Raw genomic sequence first — 21865 nt, 5'->3', positions numbered from 1 at the left:
TACATGGACTGGTGCCAAACAGCAATAATAGTTTTTACTTTTTAATTTTCATTAGCAAAGTGCAGAGAAAGAGTGATTTTTTTCCTAGGAGATTTTGGAGGCTTAGCATCTTCAGGACTCTAGAGGTGAAAACAAAAACTTTGACCAATATTGATTTATCAGACAACTTACACTAGGTTATATAAGCTGTAATAACAAATAATTCCCAAACATTTTGTGGTTTACAACAACAAAGATTTATTTCTTACTCATGTTACATTGTCAGCTGGGGGCCAGGCTGCAGAAGCAGCCCCTTCCTGGCACAGAGGGAAGACAGCCATGGCAGACGATGTAATGATTCTCAAGGATTCTGCTGGAAGGTGACATCCATCCATTCTGTTTACATTTCATTGGACACAGGAAGTTACATGGCCAAGCTTGAGGTCACTGGGTAGAGAATTTTAATTCTCTCACAAGGAGAGGCAGTAAATAATTAGAAAAAATAATAAGACCACAATCTGCCAACCAGTCACAAATATTTGCTTTTTCCTTCCGCATACAAAATACACACACCCTGCTCCCCAGAGGAGATAACCAGAAACTCCTATCCAGTCATGCCAACAGAGTCACAAAAAAGTCCATAATCTTGTAATAGACTCTTTTTAAAGTCCAGATCTGGCACCTTTTACTCTGAAGACCAATAAACTAAAAAGACAAGTTACCTGCCCCTCAAACATCCAACCTGTAATTGCAGAACAGGAATACCACAACTGGAATAATTTTCAATTTGGAAAGGGGAAGATAGGAAACACACAGCAGTCTCTTATCCATGTGAATTCTGAAACTTTGGTGGACAGAAGTTGTAAGAGCCACTTGCCCTGGGAGTAACGAACATGCCTTAATTGGGGCCTGCAGTGACTTCCTTGTTCACTGCTCTCTAAGGCTGCTGGCTCTGCCCTGTGGGAAGACATTCATTTTTCTTGATTCTTGCTGGGGACTCAACTTTAATTGAATCTGAGGTTTTAACACAACTGTGCTGGCTTTAGCTCTGATGTGGTCTTTGATAGGTGGCTGAAATATAATGGGTTTCTGTCCATTCAAATAATTTTCAATTATATATTTAATCAGTTGAAAATGAGAAATAGTTAAATATGGTGACTCTTCAATTGCTGGAATTTCTAGATTCTCCCTTTTCCCTTTACACCCTGTTAATAAACAGGCCAAGTCTTTCCTGAGTTTATCTCTATTGTGTAAACAAATGAAGGCAATAGAAACCAAAGAACATTGGTCACATTTTGTTTCCCAAACTCTCCTACTGCCTAATACCACATACTCAATCTGGTATATTATCTGACTTCCAGTTACCTTAGGTGACAAATTTCACCAAAAGTTTTATCATGGGAACCACCTTCTGCCTAGCCCCGAGGTCAGTGTCATATATTTTAGGTATTTTTGTATGTCTGTTTATTACAGCAGTATCCCATTTAGTTATCAACTTCTCTATCAGTCGGCTTATACTCGGTTATGATACAACAACAAACAACCCCTAAATCTCAGTGTTTTACAACCAAAGCTTAATCCTCACCCAAATTATTGTTAGCTAGGGATCAGCTGCTCTGCTTAATGTCATTTTTATTCTAGAACCAAGTTGGAAATGGGGCAGCTACGCTTTGGGACATACTATGCACGTGGCAGAGGGAAAAGAGTGATGGAGGAACCACAGAATGTCTCTTACAGCTTCTTCTGAGAAGTAACGTATGAAACACTTCCCTTTCACTAACCAGAGCAAGTCATATGGCCAAGGCTACACAGGGAAAGGAACTGAATATCTGTGAATGATACAATCTACTAAAACAATTTATCACAACAGACTGAATGCAGAAGCTGTAAGAAATCAGCTGTCTTCTATGAAGCTAGACAGTAAAAGGATTTGCAAAAATGTATAACAATGCTGCTCAGAAGAGTACATTTGTTTAGAAAATAGTCATTATTCATTAAAATGTTATTATATTGAGTTTAATATTACTCTTTTAAAATAAAATAATAAATACTTAAAGACTTCTAAGACAATTCCTAATATGGCATACATGGATAGATATAAACAAACAAACAAAAGTCCTTTGGTGTCCTCAGTAATTTTGGGGAGTATGAATAGTCCCAAAACCAGAAAGTTTAAGAACTGCTGCTCTATAGGACAAACAACAGTAATAATCCAAGAACTGGTTGGGTTAAAATAGGTGCAGTTTGTAATTCAGAGTACACATTTAATAAATATTAAATATTATTGTTACTAATGATAACAACTAAAGGGATGAAAAATAAATGAAAACAAGAGAAAATTCTTACATAAACACAATACTCAGCTTTTAAAAAAAAATCACAAAAGAACAATTTTTTATTTTAACAACAGGCAAATTCCTAAAGAATGTAGAGATCAACTGCTATATTAATGGCTCTCTGATGACAAAAGCAATGCATAATTGTGGTAAAAAAAAAAGTCATTAAACATTATAGAAATGTTTAAGGAAGAAAGACAAAGTCCCTTGTAATTCTACATTGCAGAGATAACAGATTGACCTCTAGAATTTTTTTTCTAACCAATACATCTTGCAGACACACACACACACATACACATTCTGGAAAAATGAGATGACACTAGACTAACTTGTAACATACTTTAAAAAAAAAAACCTAACATGTATCTTTTTTCATTTAAATTCAATTAGCCAACATATAGTATATCATTAGTTCTGATATAATGTTCAATGATGCACTAGCTACATACAACACCCAGTGCTCATGCCCTCCCACTGCCCATCTCCCCACCCACCTCCCTTTCCACCACCCTCAATTTGTTTCCTGAGTCAAGAGTCTCTCATGTTGGTCTCCCTCTGATTTCTTCCCATTCAGTTTTCCCTCCCTTCCCCTATTGTCCTCTGCACTATTCCTTATATTCCACATATGAGTGAAACCGTATGATGTCTTTCTCTAATTCCTAACACGTATCTTAACAAATTTTAATGTGCATTTATATTGATCTATATCTTTAATTACATCAATATCTGTTTAAGTCCTTTCTTATTATTTCCATATCATTGTTTAAAAATGCTATCTAAAAAACATTCTTACAGATATGTTGTTGCCTATTCGTGATGACGTCTTGAAAATAATATATAAGAATGAAATTTCTAAGTAAAAGGGCAGGGACATAGAATTTTAATAAATGAAGTCAACTGCCTACTAAAAATTCATATTATAACAAACAACATATCAGTACTTTTTTTGGTCACAATGCTGCCAAGACTGGGTATTTTCAATCTTTACCCATATGACACATGAAAAATCTCACTGTTTTCATTTGCATTTCTATTAACATGAGCACAAGTATGCTTACTTAATTGGCCTCCATATTGCTTTTTGCCATTTGCACATGTTTCTTCTGTTTTTTTATTACATTGTTATTTTAAAAGACTCAAAATAATGAAGAATAGAGCAAAATGTGAAAATCCTTCTTTACATTTACTCACTAAACCAACTCCCTTCCAGAGACATGCCTAACAGCACGGAATACATTCTTCCAGTCTGACTTTTATGTATTTTCATACATGTACAAGCACATATATTTTTTTCTTAAAACATGAGGTCATAATAAATCTACTGTTCTGTAATTTAATCTTTTCAAATAGGAACTTACCACATCACTGTGTTCTTTTAAAAGGTCAAATATTATTCTAAGTATTTACTATGGTATATACTATAATTTACCTTATTAGCCTCCTATTAATGGGCACCTGAATTGTTTTCAATTTTTTATACAACGTTATGATGAATATTTATGTATACTGATCTTCAGTGGGTACAAGATGAAACTGTTGACTCTACGAATGTGCACTTTTTTTAAATTTTATTTTATTATGTTATGTTAATCACCATACATTACATCATTAGTTTTTGATGTAGTGTTCCATGATTCATCGTTTGCGTATAACATCCAGTGCTCCATTCAGTACGTGCCCTCTTTAATACCCATCACCAGGCTAACCCATCCCCCCCATCCCCTCCAGAACCCTCAATTTGTTTCTCAGAGTCCATAGTCTCTCATGGTTCGTCTCCCCCTCCGATTCCCCCCCCTTCATTTTTCACTTCCTATTATCTTTTTTTTTTAACATATAATGTATTATTTGTTTCAGAGGTATAGGTCTATGATTCAACAGTCTTACACAATTCACAGCACTCACCATAGCACATACCCTCCCCAATGTTTATCACGCAGCCACCCCATCACTCCCACCCCCCACCACTCCAGCAACCCTCAGTTTGTTTCCTGAGATTAAGAATTCCTCATATCAGTGAGATCATATGATACATGTCTTTCTCTGATTGACTTATTTCGCTTAGCCTAATACCCTCTAGTTCCATCCAAGTCGTTGCAAATGTCAAGATTTCATTTTTTTTGATGGCTGCATAATATTCCATTGTATATATATACCACTTCTTCTTTATCCATTCATCGGTTGATGGACATCTTGGCTCTTTCCATAGTTTGGCTATTGTGGATATTGCTGCTATAAACAGCTGGGTCTTTTTGAGGAACCTCCATACTGTTTTCCAGAGTGGCTGCACCAGCTTGCATTCCCACCAACAGTGTAGGAGGGTTCCCCTTTCTCTGCATCCTCACCAACATCTGTCATTTCCTGACTTGTTAATTTTAGCCATTCTGACTGGTATGAGGTGGTATCTCATTGCGCACTTTAAGTTTTGCTAGATACTGTTAGGTTGTGCTCCAAGAAAGCTTTATTTTTTTTTTTAAGATTTATTTATTTTAGAGGGGGTGGGGAAGGTAGAGATAGAGGGAGAGAGAGAATCTCAAGTAGACCCTGCGCTGAGCATAGAGCTCAATATGAGGCTCAATCCCAACACCCTGAGGTCATGAATGAGCAGAAACCAAGAGTAGGACACCTAATTGACCAAGCCACCCAGGCCCCCCCAGAAAGGCTTTATATCATCAAAATGTAGAAAGGAACTGATTTTTCTGTATTCCATCAATCTTTATCATTTATGCCAATCTGATAAGAAAAATGTTTTATTTTGATTTTGAACTTCATTTTTCTGATTACTATTGAGGGCTGAAAATCTTTTCATTTACTTACCAGTCATTTCTCGTTCTTCTTTTGTAAAATATCTATACACATTCTTTCCCAATTTTTCTATTGAGCTTGTTCTTAATAATTTATAAGATTTATACCTTAATCTTTGTTATATATAAATATTTTCTTGGTTTGTCTTTAATTATCTAGAATTGTCTTTAATTTTTGATTATAGCATCTTGCATCATATACGAATTTCAACTTTTAGGTGGTCAAGCACTTTAAAAATATAATTTTGGTCTATTCTACATTATTGTTATCTTTTTCTATTATTACACCTCACTATTTGAGATGCTATTGCTTTATACTGATTATTTCATATCCTGAATCTTTCAATCCAGGAACGTTGCTTTGTCTTCCTGCTAATAATCTGGTTTTCTTCTTGGCCCCTCATTAAAATTTTAAAGTTTCCTCTTATATGTCGTACATACTTCTTGTCATATTTATTTCTACCTATTTCATCATTTTTCTTGCAATAGTGAATGCAATCCATTTTCATCACATTTTATAATATGGTATAAGGAAGAGACAAGCTGAAGAACAGGATACATAATATTGTATCTGGCACTATTACTAAACTCTTACTAATTCTAATCGTTTGCAATTGGTTGTCTTGGATCATGTCGAATGGATAATCACACTGTCTACAAACTGGACCTTTCTCACCTCCTTTCCAACAGTCCCACTGCTTATTATTTTTCTTATCTTACTGCACTGGCTTGGACCTCCAGAAAAATACTGAATGGCACTGGTAACAATGGCCTTGTTTGTTCTGGCTCTGGCATGATGTTTATTCCACATCCCTGGTAAACAGCAACTATTAAATTAATGGAGTTTCTGTTCACTATTAGCTTGTTCAGCTTCTATTAGGAATGGCCATTAAATTATACCAAATGTTAAAGTATTAAACTGTTTTCAATACTTAGAGGTGATCATACAGTTTTTCCCTTTTAATCTTCCTGGTGTATTGTGTATTTTTTTTTTTTACAATGTGACATATACCTCTCTTACCTAATTTTGAGGTTGTTTGCCTTAGTTCTATTTGCTATAATGTTAATATTGCTTTCTTTTTCTTACATCTGCCTGGAATATTTTCTCACACATTTATTTTGTATCTTTCCATTCTTTTTCATTTGAGTAGTATTTCTTACAAACAACACAAAGTCAAGTTTTGATTTAAGGCAAATCTGACAGTCTCTATGTTTAAAAGGAAATTTTACTTTTTTCACATTAGGTGTCATTTTTGACATATTTGGACTTATTACCACCATCTTATTTCATATTTTCTCTTTTATCACACTTCCTTCTTACCTTCTCCTAATCTGGATTGGTTAAATTCTCCTATTTCTGTTTTTCCCTCTTCTGTTATACATTTTTGTTATACTATTTTTAATTGCTACCCTGAAATTTTTAAAACATTTAAAAGATGTATTTCAGTTGTATCTAGAGGTAATCAGTATTGACAGTCTCCAGTAGAATAAGCCCAAAATCTTGGATGCTTTCTCTTCCTTTTCTCCCACCTCATATCCACTACATGTTGAGATTTTCTGAGATCTGCCATTTACAATATACATGATAACAGAAGTCTAATTTCAAAATGATTTTCCTTCAGAAATATAACGATACTGATTCACTTTCTTCTAGAATCCAATGTTGCTAATACTCATTTACCCAAGCTTACTAGATGATTCTTGAGCTGTGTCTATTTTATTTAGCTAATATAGTGTTTTAAAAAATTCATTTAGTGTATTTTTAATTTTGAAATTTCCATTCTTTTGAATTTCTCTGAGGATTTGATTAAACTTACTTTTGAAAGTTCTTCTAAGCTGGATGCTAGTTCTTCTCTTTGTCATTTAGTGCCTACCTTTCATGTTGGTTTCCTCAATTATTGGCTTGATTTGTCTGTTCACCTTTGCATCTAAGAATCTACTTATCTTTCTGTTAATGCTGGTTATATCTACAGTAAGATGTCCCCAGTGACCATGGTACAGGATGGGACACGTTTCCAAGGAGAATGAATTGGCAGTATATATTTAGGCTGTGAGTGATGCCCATCTCTCCTTAAGGGGCAGTATCTACATAGGGACCGTCTTATCAAGGCAGCTGTGGTACCCACACACACTTTGTTGACACATGAGCCACTTCTCAACTGTCCATTGAAAAGAAGTTGGAAAGGGTTAGAGGGCCACTGGGCCAACTTTTCTCCAAGAAAAATCACACTGACAATTGTCCCAGAGTCCATTCTCTATTAGTGTCAACAGTGTTGAGTAAGAATTATCAGAAAGGATACTTATTACAGGAAAAGGGAAAGATGTCAAGAAGACATCACTAAATTTGGAAGAATTCTGTAGAGGTAAGACAAACCTTGTAGGAAAAAGGTCAGGCCTTCTGGAGGAAGACATAAGTATAACTACTAGAAAAGGCGGTCAGAACCTTAGAATGATTTGAACCCTTTTAATCATGCATGAGGGTAGCTAGGGAAACAGAAATAGTCATACAAAGAGGAGTTAAAAGGGTTACTAAAAGATACATGGCACATAATCCATTCCTAGTTGCCTTAGTAATAGGACCCCACACCTTGACAATGAGAAAAAAAATATGAAATAAACGATAAGTAAAAATTGGGCCAAATATGCTCTGGTTAACTACACCTTGGGTATTGGTGAAGAGTTTGAGAGGGAGTTATGCCACTGAAAAAAGAAATAAGACATGAAGAATATGATTTATCTGTAGAAGAGTTAAGCTTATGCTGATAACTCAAGATAGCTTCTGAGAAGTGTTACCATGGGTATCAGGAAGTTACATACTCATGTTGTCTTGCCAGTTCTATTCACCGACATCACTGCAGAGAAGGAACCATGGGCTTTCTCTCCTGGGGTACTATATAAATAGGCTGGAGTCTAGAGAAATCCAGGGAGCCATCTGCTTACATTATGCTCAGTACCCTTATCCTGATCACCCTAGAACTGAGCTAGTCAGCAGGGAAATAAAAGAATAAGGAGTCAACATGCTGGCTCTCTTTTTGGTACACTGGCTCAAGAGCAATTTCATACTTGACCTTTAGAGAATGGTTTACTCCAGTATTCTTTCAGTATTCTTTCCCCAAATAATTTCATATATATAATCCCCTACCTTGTGTGCCAATGGCATTCTTTTTTTTTTCCCTTATTAATACAGTATTTGTCTTTCCCTTGTCAAACCCTAAGCCAACCATTTTCCCCAGCCTGTCTGGGGACATATAAGAAAAGGAACATACAAGGCAGACAAGACAAAGGAGAAAGACCCATGGGAGGCGAAGATGGCTCTTTCACATGGTGAAGAGGATGAGAAGGGCCACCATCAGGCAAAAGAGCCCCATGATCTCCATGAGGGAACAGCCCAAAATGGCATAGGAGAAGAGCTGTTGCTTCAGAGAGGGGTTCCTGGCATAATCAATGATGAGGTTCCCAAACACAGTCCCAATTCCAGCGCCAGAGCCAGCTACCCCAACCGCGGCTGCCCCAGCCCTAAGAACTTGGCTGCTGTGTGGATGTCCCTTTAAATGATGCCGGTTTAGAAGCTGCGGCGAGGAATAAGTGAGGTCAGGGTACACGGGGCTGCCAAGCTGCTGTTTTGGTACCACTGCAGACAGTGATTGGTTCAGCAGCTGACAGGTGCTCCTGACCAAGCAGGGGGTGGAAAGAACTTTGCGCAGGTGTATATTTTCAAAGGATGAGGGGCTGTGGCCGGCGAGCGGGTCCCAGGACCAAGATAGGGACGACACCAGTTACACTTTCTTCTTTTCTTGCACTGTTACTAATTTATTTCCACTCAAAAAATATATCTGCTCCATTATTTTATGGCATTGGAGGGTTAAAGAATATATTTGAACATGTGTACCTAGTCTATCTTGATCATGTACATTTTTAATTGATAGTATTTTAACTCAATTATCTAAGAAGCATTTTATATGCTTTTAATATTATATGCTCTTAATATATAAGAGCATGCCATTTATTATGAAATTAGATCTGTCTGTTCCTATTAGATTTTTGACTGTTTATAGTGATTTTGACAGAGAAGTATTAAGAGTTTTCACAATCAAATATAAGATTTCTCCTTTATGGCCCCTGAGTTTTGTATCACAATAAGAAAATCTCCACTACATTTTCTTCCAATACTGTTGCGACTTTTTAAAAACATATATTTAAATCTTTGGTGTAGGGGCGGTGAAAGGAATTTTTTCCCATCTTAAGCCTATTGTTAAACCATTTATTCAATAATCCATCCTTGTTCCCAGTGATCTGAAATATATTTATCAGATATTAAATTCCCAAGTAGTCTTGACTCTATTTCTGTATTAACTACTCTATTCCATGGAACTACATATTCATATCCCTGCAAGTGTAGCCTTTCAAACTAGGTAAAAAAAGTGTGTTCTCTCTAATTTTCTTTCTTGGAACTTAACTGATCATTCCTTCCCTCATATTCTTTCTTCCAGATAAATTTTACATAACTATAATAAATCCAATGCAAATCCCACTGGGATTTTTATTGTGTTGCATTTGATTAATGAATAATTGACACTTTTACAAACATTTTACTGTATGAAAAGACTATGATACTCAGTAGAGTTTTATAAATTCCCATATATATATATATATACACACACACACACATATTTCATGTTTATTCCTAAATGTTCTAATCTTTTTGTTGCTATTATGAATGTGATTTTTATATCCAGGACATTTTGCAGGTTTGGGTATATACATGGATAACCACAAATTAATGTATTTATTAAATTATATCTTTTTTGTTTCTAATCAATTGTTCCTTAGTTAAGGTTCATGGTACTCCAGATTTTAGACTATATAATTGGCAAGTAGTAATAATTTTACCACTTCTTTTCACAGTATTTATAATTTGTTGCTCTTACATAATTGCCTTAGCTAGCACTTTCCAGAGAAAAATCATTAAATAATGCTAGGAAACAACCTTTGTCTTGTTTTACACACACATACACACACACACATTTATTTTAAGAAATTGTTTATCCATTCATGCTTACTTAAGGATTTTATATAGGACTCAATTATATCAAATGTTTTAGGTATTCCAAAATGTAATCTTTTTTATTTCAATATAATCTCAGAATTATATTGAACTAACCCTGCATTCCTTGATAAATTTCATTTGGCCATGGTTTATGATCTTTTTAATACACTGGCTTATTGCATTTGCTGAATTTTTTTTTTTGCATTTGCTGAATTTTTAAAGATGATTTTCATCAATGTGCAAGACTGACTTGCAGATTTTTTTTTTTTTTTACTTTCTAAGGTCAGGTTTTTATACCAATATTATGTTGTCTCAGGAATGAAATTATTAATTATGCCTTCTGTCTCCAAGATCAAGGACAGTTTTAATGGCATTAATATTACCTGTTCCCTTTTAGTTAAACAGAATTCATCCATTAAGCCATCTAGAAGGCATTTTAGTTAAGACGTAGGATGGATACGCTCTTCGTAACAGTTTTATTCTTATTTTTTTTGTTTCAATTTTTCTATCTCCTTTTAAATCTGCTTAAAATTTACTAGAAAATCATATATTTCATCTAAAATTTCAGATTTGTAGGGACACCTGGGTGGCACAGTCTGTTAAGCGTTCGACTCTTGGTTTCGGCTCAGGTCGTGATCTCAGGGTCGTGAGATCGAGCCCCATGTCAGGCTCCGTGCTCAGCACAGAGTCTGCTTAGGACTCTCTCTCTCTCCCTCTCCCACTGCCCCCCCCAAAATAAATAAATAAATATTTAAAAGTAAATAAGTAAAATTTCAAATTTGTAGTATAGATTTGTGCAAAGCAGTAGTATTCAATTTAGTCATCTCCCAATTCTCATCTTTAATTTTGGATATTTCTGGCTTTCTTCCTTTCCCTAACTTTAGACTAATGACTTTTACATTATCAAAGAAAACACTTTTCAATCTATCAGTTCAATTGATACTGAATTCATTGATTAATGGTTTTATCATTATTATTTAGTTCCTGTTGCTATACTTCTGTTGCTGATTTAAAAAAAAAAACACGTATATAAGTGTTTCTTCATTCTTGATAGATTAAAACTGGAAACATTCAAGTTATGAACTTTCCTTGAAGTATGCTTCTTAATTGTACCTCATAGGCTGACACGTTTTGCTTTTATTACCACTATTTTTTTAAATTTCCAGAAGTTACACCTTTGACTTCTTTGATCACAGAAGTGTGTAATAAGAAAATTTCTAATTGTCAGTGTTACTACTACACAAATAATTTGACTGTATCTCCACATTTGCTAACATTGCCACTTGAGCCCATGTCAGTCTGATGCCATAGTTTGAGCTCCTAACTATTATTAGTATTTTCTATTGCCTCCTCTCTCTCAGCATTTCTTTTGTTTTCAATCTTTTGCTTCATGGCTTATATTTTATTTTATTTTTCACTCCCCTTCTTCCTTTCAATCATTAATTTAAAAAATACATAAAATTGTCAAGTTTTAGTTTTATTAGTGATGACTTTATATGTTTAACATCTATATTTAATGCACTTTAAAATGTCTATAATTAGGGGTGCCTGGGCGGCTCAGTTGGTTGATTTCAGCTCATATCATGATCTCAGGGTCATGAGATGAGCCCTGTGTCAGGCTCCACGCTGGGGGTGTAGCCTGCTTAAGATCGTCTCTCATCTTCTCCCTCTATCCTTCTCCCACTCCCTAAATAAATAAATAAATAAAATATCAATAATTATAAGATGCATTGTAATTTTTAAGTGATCAAGAATGAAAATATGGTGCCAATCATAACTGTAGGTCACAATTGATTAGAAGACAAATTCCAAGCCCAGAGATGTTAAAATGTGAAAAGAAGTGTTCTTTACAACTGATGAAGTACACCAGTATGCTGAAGCCATATTCTTCCATTTATATACTTCAAAAATAAACTCCCCTAAGAACGATGAAGCAATTCGCATGTTAATATGATGTTCCCTCCCAAGCCTCCCCCCCGACCAAAACACTACATTTTGCTAGCTCTTCTTTAACTTTTTATCCCAGCTAACTATCATCGAATTGCTATTTCTAAATGATATATCTTCTATTTAAACATTTGAATATTACATCTTTTCTCCCTAGTCTGCTTGATTCTGCGTTTAACATGCTCATCACCAATCTTTCTATATGATTTTACCATTTATGGATTTCTTCTTTTGACTCATCTTCTAAGTAAACTTTTACATTGGGTTCATAGAGGCTGTAATTTCTTTCTTTTTAAAAATATTTTTTATATTTAAATTTTTCTTTTATTAAATAATATCTTACTAATTTTTAACTTAAGTCACCTATTTTTTTTTTCCCTTCAACATTATATAGACATTATTACAGTGTCATTTGGGGTCTGAGAAAAAAATATGGGGCCAACTTAATTTTTTTTTAACATTGTAGGTGACTTTTTTCTTACTCTAGTAATACTTACAGAAATTTTTAAATCAGAAAAGTCACCAGGATGCTGTCTGTATTACTTTTTCCTGGTATTTAGTAAACTCTTTTCAATCTGTAGATTAAAGTCTTTTATTTCCGGGATGAGTTTTTTTTCCCTCTGTATCAATAAATTTCCACTAATAGTTTTTAATCTCTCTTCCTGCATTTTATGTGATTTTTCTCAAGAATGCCCCTAAGTCATTGAGTCCATCTGCTGCATCATTCACTCTACATCTTCCTGTATCTAATGTGGTTTTAATTATTTTAATAGTTTTACTCATCTCCCCTCTGCCAACTGTCTTTTAATCTTACTTTGGTATCCTTTTATCTATATCTTAATCTCTTAAACTCTTCTTTGATCTCTTATCATACAGTCTATGGTCACTTTTATCTCCTTGAGAGTGTTGACAATTATTTTTTCTTAAAGTGTTCTTCAGTTTCCTGAAGCAATTCTTCTTTCAAAATATATTCCTCCATTGCCTTTTATGTCCCTGTTTATTTTCCTTATTTTTAGTAGCCCTCATACACAGGTTCTAAGTTGTGCTCATCATTTAGCTAAGAGAAGAACAATTTGGTTATCTCTGCTATTTACTATGATTAAAGTGGTTGGATTCTCCTGTTTTTCAGGAGATTTTTAAAAACATATTTTATAATCTGAGCTCAAAGTCTAGAAATTGGTTGTATATTATGTCTGTTCATTCCTTCAGATGCTTTGGGAAGTGGGAGGAGGTTGGTAGAGAAGAATAAATCTTAGCAGAGATAACCTAAGCTCAAATACATTGTCTCCAAACACTCCTATCAAATTGGATGACTCTCTTGGCCTGAGCTAATGTTAAGATCCATGAGGGTAATTCTTTTTGATTTTAGAAATTATCCACTTCAGAGTCAACAGCACAACTGGATGGATTTTTCCACAACAGGAAGTCAGGTTGAGAAAAATAAAGATAGAATAACCCAATCCTCCATCAACCTCACCTCCCCTGTCATTCTCTATTCTGAAGTATGAAAATTAGCCCGAATTTGGTATTTGCCATTCGTATCCTTAGTGCTTCTCACTCTAAGGTAAGCATTATTGATAAGGTCTTTCTGAACTTTCTCACTTTGCAGAACCTAGAACCTGTTTGAAATTGGGGATATACGTATCAGCCTTTGACACTCAAGTTTGATTTAGTTCAAATTTTATTAAAATCAAGAAAATACTCTTTGCAATAATTAGAATGGGGCTAGGGTCAATCCTACTCTTTCATTTTTGGCTGAAGCTTACAACTCTATTTTTGCTTATTTATGTCCATTTTGGAGAATGTTTCAGGTAGGGCAACCTGCTCAATTAGCCATCTTTCCTAGAACTCTGAAATTTCACTTTTACATTAATTTCAGATAATTTCACATAAGACTTGATGAAATCAAATTTAGGGATATCAAATAATAGGCCTTTGTAATTAGTGATAATTACATTTGAATTTTACCTTGAACTTCTAGTACTCTAAGATAATTTCATTAATTTAGTCCCATTAAGAGACAAGTGGACAAAACACTTGCCTTTAGCTTTTGTTTGATTCCAGTGACACTGTCAATATTCCAATAACTTTTCTGAAAATCATTATGGGAGTCACATACCCTGATATTTGCATTTGATCTCTACAAATATTCTGGCAATTTCTGTCAGATGAGCACCCAGTTGTCTCCAGTGGACTATTCTTGCCCTTTCCAAAAATGGAAAAGGCAGATAAAAAGATGAAGATGTTGGAAGATAACGGAAACATTTTTTAAGTTGAAGCTTATTTTAGATGATTAAATGTGTCTGATTAAAAGCCAACAGGCCACATTAGGAGAAATGAATAAAGTGCCAAGGGCAAGTAATGATATAAAATATAAGCACAGACTGGTATAATTTTTTAAATAAACATTTTGTAACTTAGATAACCACAGGAGGCGATACAGTAGTGCTAATCACTCTCTGAGTATTCTTTTTTTTTTATTTAAAATCAATTAGCCAATGTATAGTACATCATTAGCTTTTGATATAATGTTCAATGATTCATTAGCTGCATACAACACCCAGTGCTCATCACCTCACGTGCCCTCCTTAATGCCCATCACCGAGTTGCCCATCCCCCCACCCCTCTCCCTTCCCGCAACCCTCAGTTTGTTTCCCGGAGTCAAGAGCCTCGTATGGTTTGTCTCCCTCTCTGATTTCTTCCCCTTCAGTTTTCCCTCCCTTCCCCTGTTGTCCTCTGCACTACTCCTTATATTCCACATATGAGTGAAACCATATGATAATTGTCTTTCTCTGCTTGACTTATTTCACTTAGCATAATCCCCTCCAGTTCCATCCACAACGATGTAGGTGGTAGATATTCATCTTTTCTGACGGCTGAATAATATTCTTGAAACTCCTCTTTTACAACAGCTTTCATGGTCATTATTACATTATTTTCAGTGAAAGCAATTATTCACCATCTGAGTGATAATTTTTTTAAATTTTTAATTCAGACATTAGAGTAGTGATGATTTTGTTTTCTAGGGGACATCTGACAAAGTCTGGAAACATTTTGGTTGTCACAATTTAGGCAGAAGGTGGGGTGGGACCACTGGCATCTGATGGGTACAGGTCAGGGATGCTGCTAAACATCCCAGACTGCACAGCCCCCACAACAAAGAGTTATCCAGCACCCAATGTCAATGGTGCCATGCCTGAGAATCCTTGCTTTAAAGCCAAGACTGAGGAATAAAAGGATAGATTGCTTAAGTATGGTTTCTTGCATTCTTTAGGCATTTAAAAGAATTTCTTGGATGAAGAAATAATTAAACTGAATGACACTCTTTGGGATAATAAATAATAATTATGAAACAACAAGATCCATGAAATGGCTCTAATATATTGCTTTGGGGAAAACTGTATGCTTTCCAAGAAGACTATATCAAAGGACAAAATTTATTTACAAGTGTGTTATAATTGCTTTAAAAACCACACACACACATGCACACAGACATACACACACATACACATACAACTAAAGACACGTAACTGAGAAGGTTACATTTCTTCATCTTATTACCTGCAGAGTTTTATAAGAAAGCAAAACCAAACTGTTGAAACAGCCAGCATCTTCTGCTCATCTATAAAGTTGGTCTTTGCTTCCAAGCATATGCATGGAACAGATGGTTCTCCCTATAAGTCTTGAAGACTCTTTATGCTAAAGTCTGAGCAAAAAAAGACGTAGAAGAAAGCAGAACCTATAAAAACTCTAGTATCTTGAAAAGTCATACCAGAGGGAAAATTTAACTTTATAACTCACTTAAGGTATCATTTCACAACCAAGTTCCATTGAAAGAAATGGATAACCTTGATTAAAGGGAAATAAAAAGGCAGAAAAAATCCTGAAGTTCTCTGTTTTGGTTAAACTATTCAAAGAAACTGAGCTGCCAATCCTGCTAGTGAGAACTGTCAACACATTGTACACTAAAGAGAACAAATTTTGGAGCTGGAGATTTGACATAGATTTGGGGGCCATCAAATTTATGACTATGGGAACACAGACAAGGTGCTTAACCATAAGGATCCTAAGTTCCTCCACTCCAAATTGGGGATACTAAAATCTATCTTCTCAAATGCTGTGTGCTATTATTATCATAAATCATACTAGAAACCAAAAGATCAGACAGTTCAGCCTACCTGGTTTAATTTCCTAGAGCATTGAAAAGACCACAGAATCATTTTTAAGTTACCATAGGACTCTTACCTAGTATAGAAATTCTCACTCTACACATACTTTTCCAGAATTGGTATAGTAGCTTCAAATAAGATTCACCAACGACTTCATAATGAACTGTAAACCGTTATCTTGATGAGAAGCTTATTTATTTAGATTTTGCTGCACATTACCTCTACTAATACTAGACCCTGAATTAAGGATCTGCACTTTTTTGATGCAGCTGTAAGAACAGAAGGATCAGTTTATGCTGTTACCTAGATCTTTAGTGAGGGTGAAGAATTAAATCTGGGGTAAATAGCTATCTACTGACCACAGCTTATTTCAGCGATGAATTATTCTTTTTTTTTATAGATAGATGGGGATTTTTTTTTTAAGATTTTTTATTTATTTATTTGACACAGAGAGAGAGAGAGCACAAGCACAGGGAGCAGCAGGCAGAGGGAGAGGGAGAAGCAGACTCCCCATGGAGCAAGGAGCCCGATACGGGGCTCAATCCCAGGACCCTGGGATCATGACCCAAGCCAAAGGCAGCCACTTAACCAACTGAGCCACGCAGGAGCCCCAGTGATGAATTATTCTTAAACATAAAAAAAAAAAAAAAAAAAAGCATCTTGTTCAGAACAGCTGGATTCGAAATGCATCCCATGCAGTTAAATCAGCAACACTCCAGGGGCGCCCGGGTGGCTCAGGTGGTTAGGCATCTGACTTTGGCTAAGATCATGACTTCAGGGTCCTGGGATCCAGCCCCATGTCTGGCTGGCTCTGTGCTCAGCGGAGAGTCTGCTTCTCCCTCTCCCTCTGCCCCTCCCCCCGCTCACACTCTCTCTCTCTGTCTCAAATAAGTAAGTAAAACCTTTTTTAAAAAAATTAGCAACACTCCAAATCATTATACTATATTCTTCCTCAGAGAGGAGATTTCATCCTTATAACCTTACCAAGCAGCACAGTGCATCACTGAGCACATAGTAGGTGCTCAATAAATACTGGTCAAACTAAATTGAAAGCAGTGAACCTCAAATTCTAGGAGCTCAAGTTATTCTAAAGTTACATACCTAATAATAAAATAAATTAAACAATGAGAAGGAAATGTCCTAGAATTAGAACTGCATTACTACCAATTTATCTAAGGCATTAGACTATGAAGATACATTAAAACTTGATCAGGAATACACCAAAGAGAAAATACGGTCAATCTGAAACTTGGGCCTATAGTTCTCAATCTTTATAAACAAGCACTCGTACAGACCAGTGTATACACTTCTCCCTAACCCTTTCAGGAATCATCTTCAACTCACATTTAATGAATTCTCTTTTCATGAACACTTCAGAACCCAGTTTAGAGTCTTGCTACATGGATATTTAAAGCAAGATATACAAATGCTGAGGCAATGGACTAGAATTTCCTTTTGAAACTTTTCCTAAAGCCTAATTTTATTGACCTTCCACCATGTTATCCAGAAAAACATCAGTTGTCAAAAAAAAAAAAAAACCACTATGCTGATTCTGTACAAGACTGATGTTTTTACTAAGGAACTAGAAGCAACAAAATTCCACCTCTGCTTCTTATGAGCTGTGAGACCCTAGGCAACTTAATTAAGTTCTCTGTGCCTGAGTTTCCTCATCTGTTAAAAGAGTAAAATACTACCAATATCACAGGATTCTTAAACAATATTTGTAAAGTAACTTAGAACAGTTTGTATATACTATTGGTGTATAGTTTTTGTTAAATAAATAAGATCTATTTTGGGAGGAACAGCCTCAAAAGGCTTAATTTTGCAGATATACAAATATAAAACTCATTATAAAATCCATAAATTAAAACATTTAACTTAACCCTTTACATTTTCACATCTGGCTGTATTTAAGACATTTCTTTGTCTAAAATAAAAATGAAATCTCGAGTGTTATTCTGATCTGGGATCCTATTCTGCCTCTTGTAGTGAAAAAAAATCCCCAGAATCATAATGACAAAGTTAAGTATTTCCTGCTATATAACTGACCATCAACAATATATACAATATAGAAGTTATATGCATCCCACCGAGTTAACACATTTAATAAATTTCTTTATCAGAAATATGCCTTCATTAAATAAGGATAATAACTCCTCTATTAAACTTTCTTTATATAAAAGGACAAAGTTGAAAGACACAGAATCATATAAATAAAAGGAACCATTTAGGTCCATTTATTCCAAATATTTTACACAATGGCACATGTGTAATTTGAAGAATAAGATGTACTGTATGGTGACTAACACAACATAACATAACAAAATAAAATAAAATAAAAATAAATAAATGACCTCAAAGTCATGTCCAAATCTAAATTCATCACCTCTTCCTAAAACTGCTCTTCTTAATAGGTGATCTACCTTCCTGATACTATCACCCTCTCAACTCCTGGCTCAAAGCTTTCAGTTATCTATAGCACCCCTTGCTCTAAACATCCACTCATTATCCATTTATATTCATTCCTACCTCCATAATATCTGTCTTACTAATTCCCCCTTCATCTCTATTCTGTCAATTCAAACATTCTTTAATCTGAACTAGATGTACTAGGAGAAATTTCTGCAACTACTAATTAGTTTTCCTATCTATAATTTGTTCTATCCACAATCCAATTTCCTGCAATCAAATTAATTTTCCAGAAACAAAGGTATGATTTTAATACTTCCTTGTTCAAAATCCATCAGTGATTCTCCATTTTCCTTAAGTTGCTAGTTGGGATCTCCCACCATCTGGCCACAAGTACTGCCTTTTCTGATTTACTTTTCCCTGCTATTTTTTCTTTATATATCTTACGCTCAGCAAATATCACACTACTCATTATTTCCCACCCACCCTCCCAAGCTCTCAGGCTTTATTGCTTTTTTTTTTTTTTTAATAGGGTTACTTCTGTCTTAAAAGATCTTCCTTAAAAATTCTGGAAAAGGATTTTCTCATTTTCTTCATAAAATCATTCCTAAACTTCCTCTCCCTCAGAACTCCTGCCTGGATGTCCACTGTGCTTTATTTATATCACTCTTAGGGCACTGATCATATTGACCTGTCATCATTAAAGTAACTGTCTAGTGCTTTTCATGTAGTAGTGGTTTGATGAACTCATTTGAATGACTGCTGAATATAACGTCTATTTTTATATGAGGAAATGGAAGTAAAAGGTTTTGAAGCTACCACTCCAAGATCACAGTGAGTGTTTACTGGCGGGATTACCATATACTACACTGTACTTTCCTTTCACCTAGACCATCTATCTGTCAATCATTCAATCAATCTATCATGTATATGTATATATACATATATACACTACTACATATATATTAAATGTATGTATATATGTACACACACAAACACATACACACATATTACAGTGAAAAAGAATCTTGAAAGCACTATGGTATCTAAAAAGAGTGTTGGACTAGAAATCAGGGAATCTGGGTTTTATTTTATTTAATAATTTTGTTTTCCATTGAGTAATTGTAATAAGCTAAGTCACTAAAGGCCTCTGAAATTCATTTCCCTAATCTGTGTAGAATGAAGTATATTAGGCATCAGAGTAGATATTATAATAATATAAAGAGACACAGGTTGCTCCATTAGCAAAGACTGTTACTGATTTGCCACATTCTCTATGCTTAGCACAAAGCTAAAGTTGTCTTTTCTTTTCTCTTCTACCAGATTATATAGTATACCAAACTGTTATATAATTATTTGTTTTTGAAAAACATGGTTATGTTTATCTAACTCTAGGTACAGAAGAATACACTCCATCCTCTATTAATTTAAGAAACTGATGCTCAATTTATGTGATTAGACAGTTGTTCACAAAATCAACTTATGATGAAACAGGTAACAGCTTGCATAGATAGAGGAAAATAATGTATTTTCAATACATTTTTTCATGTATTCTCACTTGATGTGTACTTGAAACAATAACCTGTCGGAGGAAAGTTTAGATATATATTATCATAGTCTCTCACTTAACAAAAGGATTTTATTGTGGGAACACAGAATAAATTAAATAAATATTAAACCAAACATACCACCTAGACAACTAAAATAGTGGCTATACATAACATTAAAGTAAAATATGAAAATTAGCAAAAATGACTATATGTTGGTTTAGAGCATCTACTTAAATCAATATTATATTCAAACCTAAACAGCTCAAATCAGAGTTCTTTATAAAGACTGAGTGCAGTGCTGTCTTCGAACATCTGAACAGGAGCTTCACCACGGATCAAGCCACTACAATAGCAGCTCTGCCCAGTTATGGACAGGACATTGTAATTGTCACAATTGCATCTGGGAAGATGGCTAAGGGCTCTGAGGAGAGATGGGGTATCATCAGCATTCTTTGTATCTTCACAAATTAAAAAGAGTTGTATGAGACTCCAGAGTGCCAGACAGGGAAATAAAAGAAAAGTATACAATTGCCAGTCTATTGTTTCACTTGTATTCAAGCCTATAAGGAAAATAATTCTCAGCTCATATTATGTAGACTTTGGAAGTCTTACAACAGAGCAGTCAACTATAAATTACGTTCTAATTCTTTACCTATGCAAGGTGAAAGACCTGTACTCTGAAAACTTTAACACTGATGAAAGAAACTGAAGACAATGCAAACAAATGGAAAGATATCCCATGTTCATGGATTGGAAAAACAATTATTGCTAAATGTCCATACTACCCAAAGGAATCTATAGATTTAATATAATCCCTCTCAAAATACCAACAGCATTTTTCACAGAACTAGAACAAATAATCCTAAAAGTTGTATGGAACCACAAAAGACCCCGAGTACCCAAAGCAATCCTAAAAAAGAACAAAACTGGAGGTATCACAATCCCTGATTCCAAGATATACTACACAAAGGTGCAGAAATCAAAACAGTATGGTAATGGCACAAAAACAGACATACAGATCAATGGAACAGAACAGAGAGCCCAGGGGCGCCTGGGTGGCTCAGTCCTTAAGCGTCTGCTTTCGGCTCGGGTCATGATCCCAGGGTCTTGGGATAGAGCCCCGCATCGGGCTCCCTGCTTGGCGGGAAGCCTGCTTCTCCCTCTCCCACTCCCCCTGCTCGTGTTCCCTCTCTCGCTTTGTCTCTCTCTGTCAAATAAATAAATAAAATCTTTAAAAATAATTAAAAAAAAAAAAGAACAGAGAGCCCAGAAATAAACCCATGATTATATGGTCAATTAATCTTTGACATAGCAGGAAAGAATATGCAATAGGAAAAAGACAGTCTCTTCAACAAATTATGTTGGGAAAACTGAACACCTACATGCAAAAGAATGAAACTGGAACACTTCCTCAGACCATACACAAAAATAAACTCAAAATGGATTAAAAACCTAAATATGAGACCTGAAATCATAAAAATCCTAGAAGAGAGCACATAATGTCTCTGACATCGGCCATAGCAACATTTTCCTAGATATGTTTCCTGCGGCAAGGGAAACAACAGCAAAAATAAACTATTGAGACTATATCAAAATAAAAACCTTCTGCACAGCAAAGGAACAAACA

At 35.0% G+C, this 21865-nt stretch overlaps 1 protein-coding gene and 1 pseudogene across 4 annotated transcripts in view; both read right to left on the bottom strand.

The window, feature by feature from the left end:
• The window catches only part of EXOC6B (exocyst complex component 6B), a 590843-nt gene that overhangs the window by 205689 nt on the left and 363289 nt on the right, over positions 1–21865 (bottom strand). The window contains exon 19 of one of the 4 annotated variants that reach the window (XM_078056411.1): positions 251–426. The exons of the other annotated variants lie outside the window; for them this stretch is intronic. Coding sequence (XP_077912537.1) covers positions 424–426 — 3 coding nt within the window. The 3' untranslated portion in view covers positions 251–423. Of the gene's footprint in view, positions 1–250; positions 427–21865 lie in introns of those variants that run through there. 4 annotated transcript variants of the gene reach the window in all.
• LOC144379311 (ATP synthase F(0) complex subunit C2, mitochondrial pseudogene) lies at positions 8404–10579 on the bottom strand (annotated as a pseudogene).

This window comes from Halichoerus grypus, chromosome 10 (genome assembly GCF_964656455.1).
Source record: "Halichoerus grypus chromosome 10, mHalGry1.hap1.1, whole genome shotgun sequence".
Taxonomy (NCBI): Eukaryota; Metazoa; Chordata; class Mammalia; order Carnivora; family Phocidae; genus Halichoerus; species Halichoerus grypus.
This window is presented reverse-complemented; position numbering and strand designations above follow the sequence as displayed.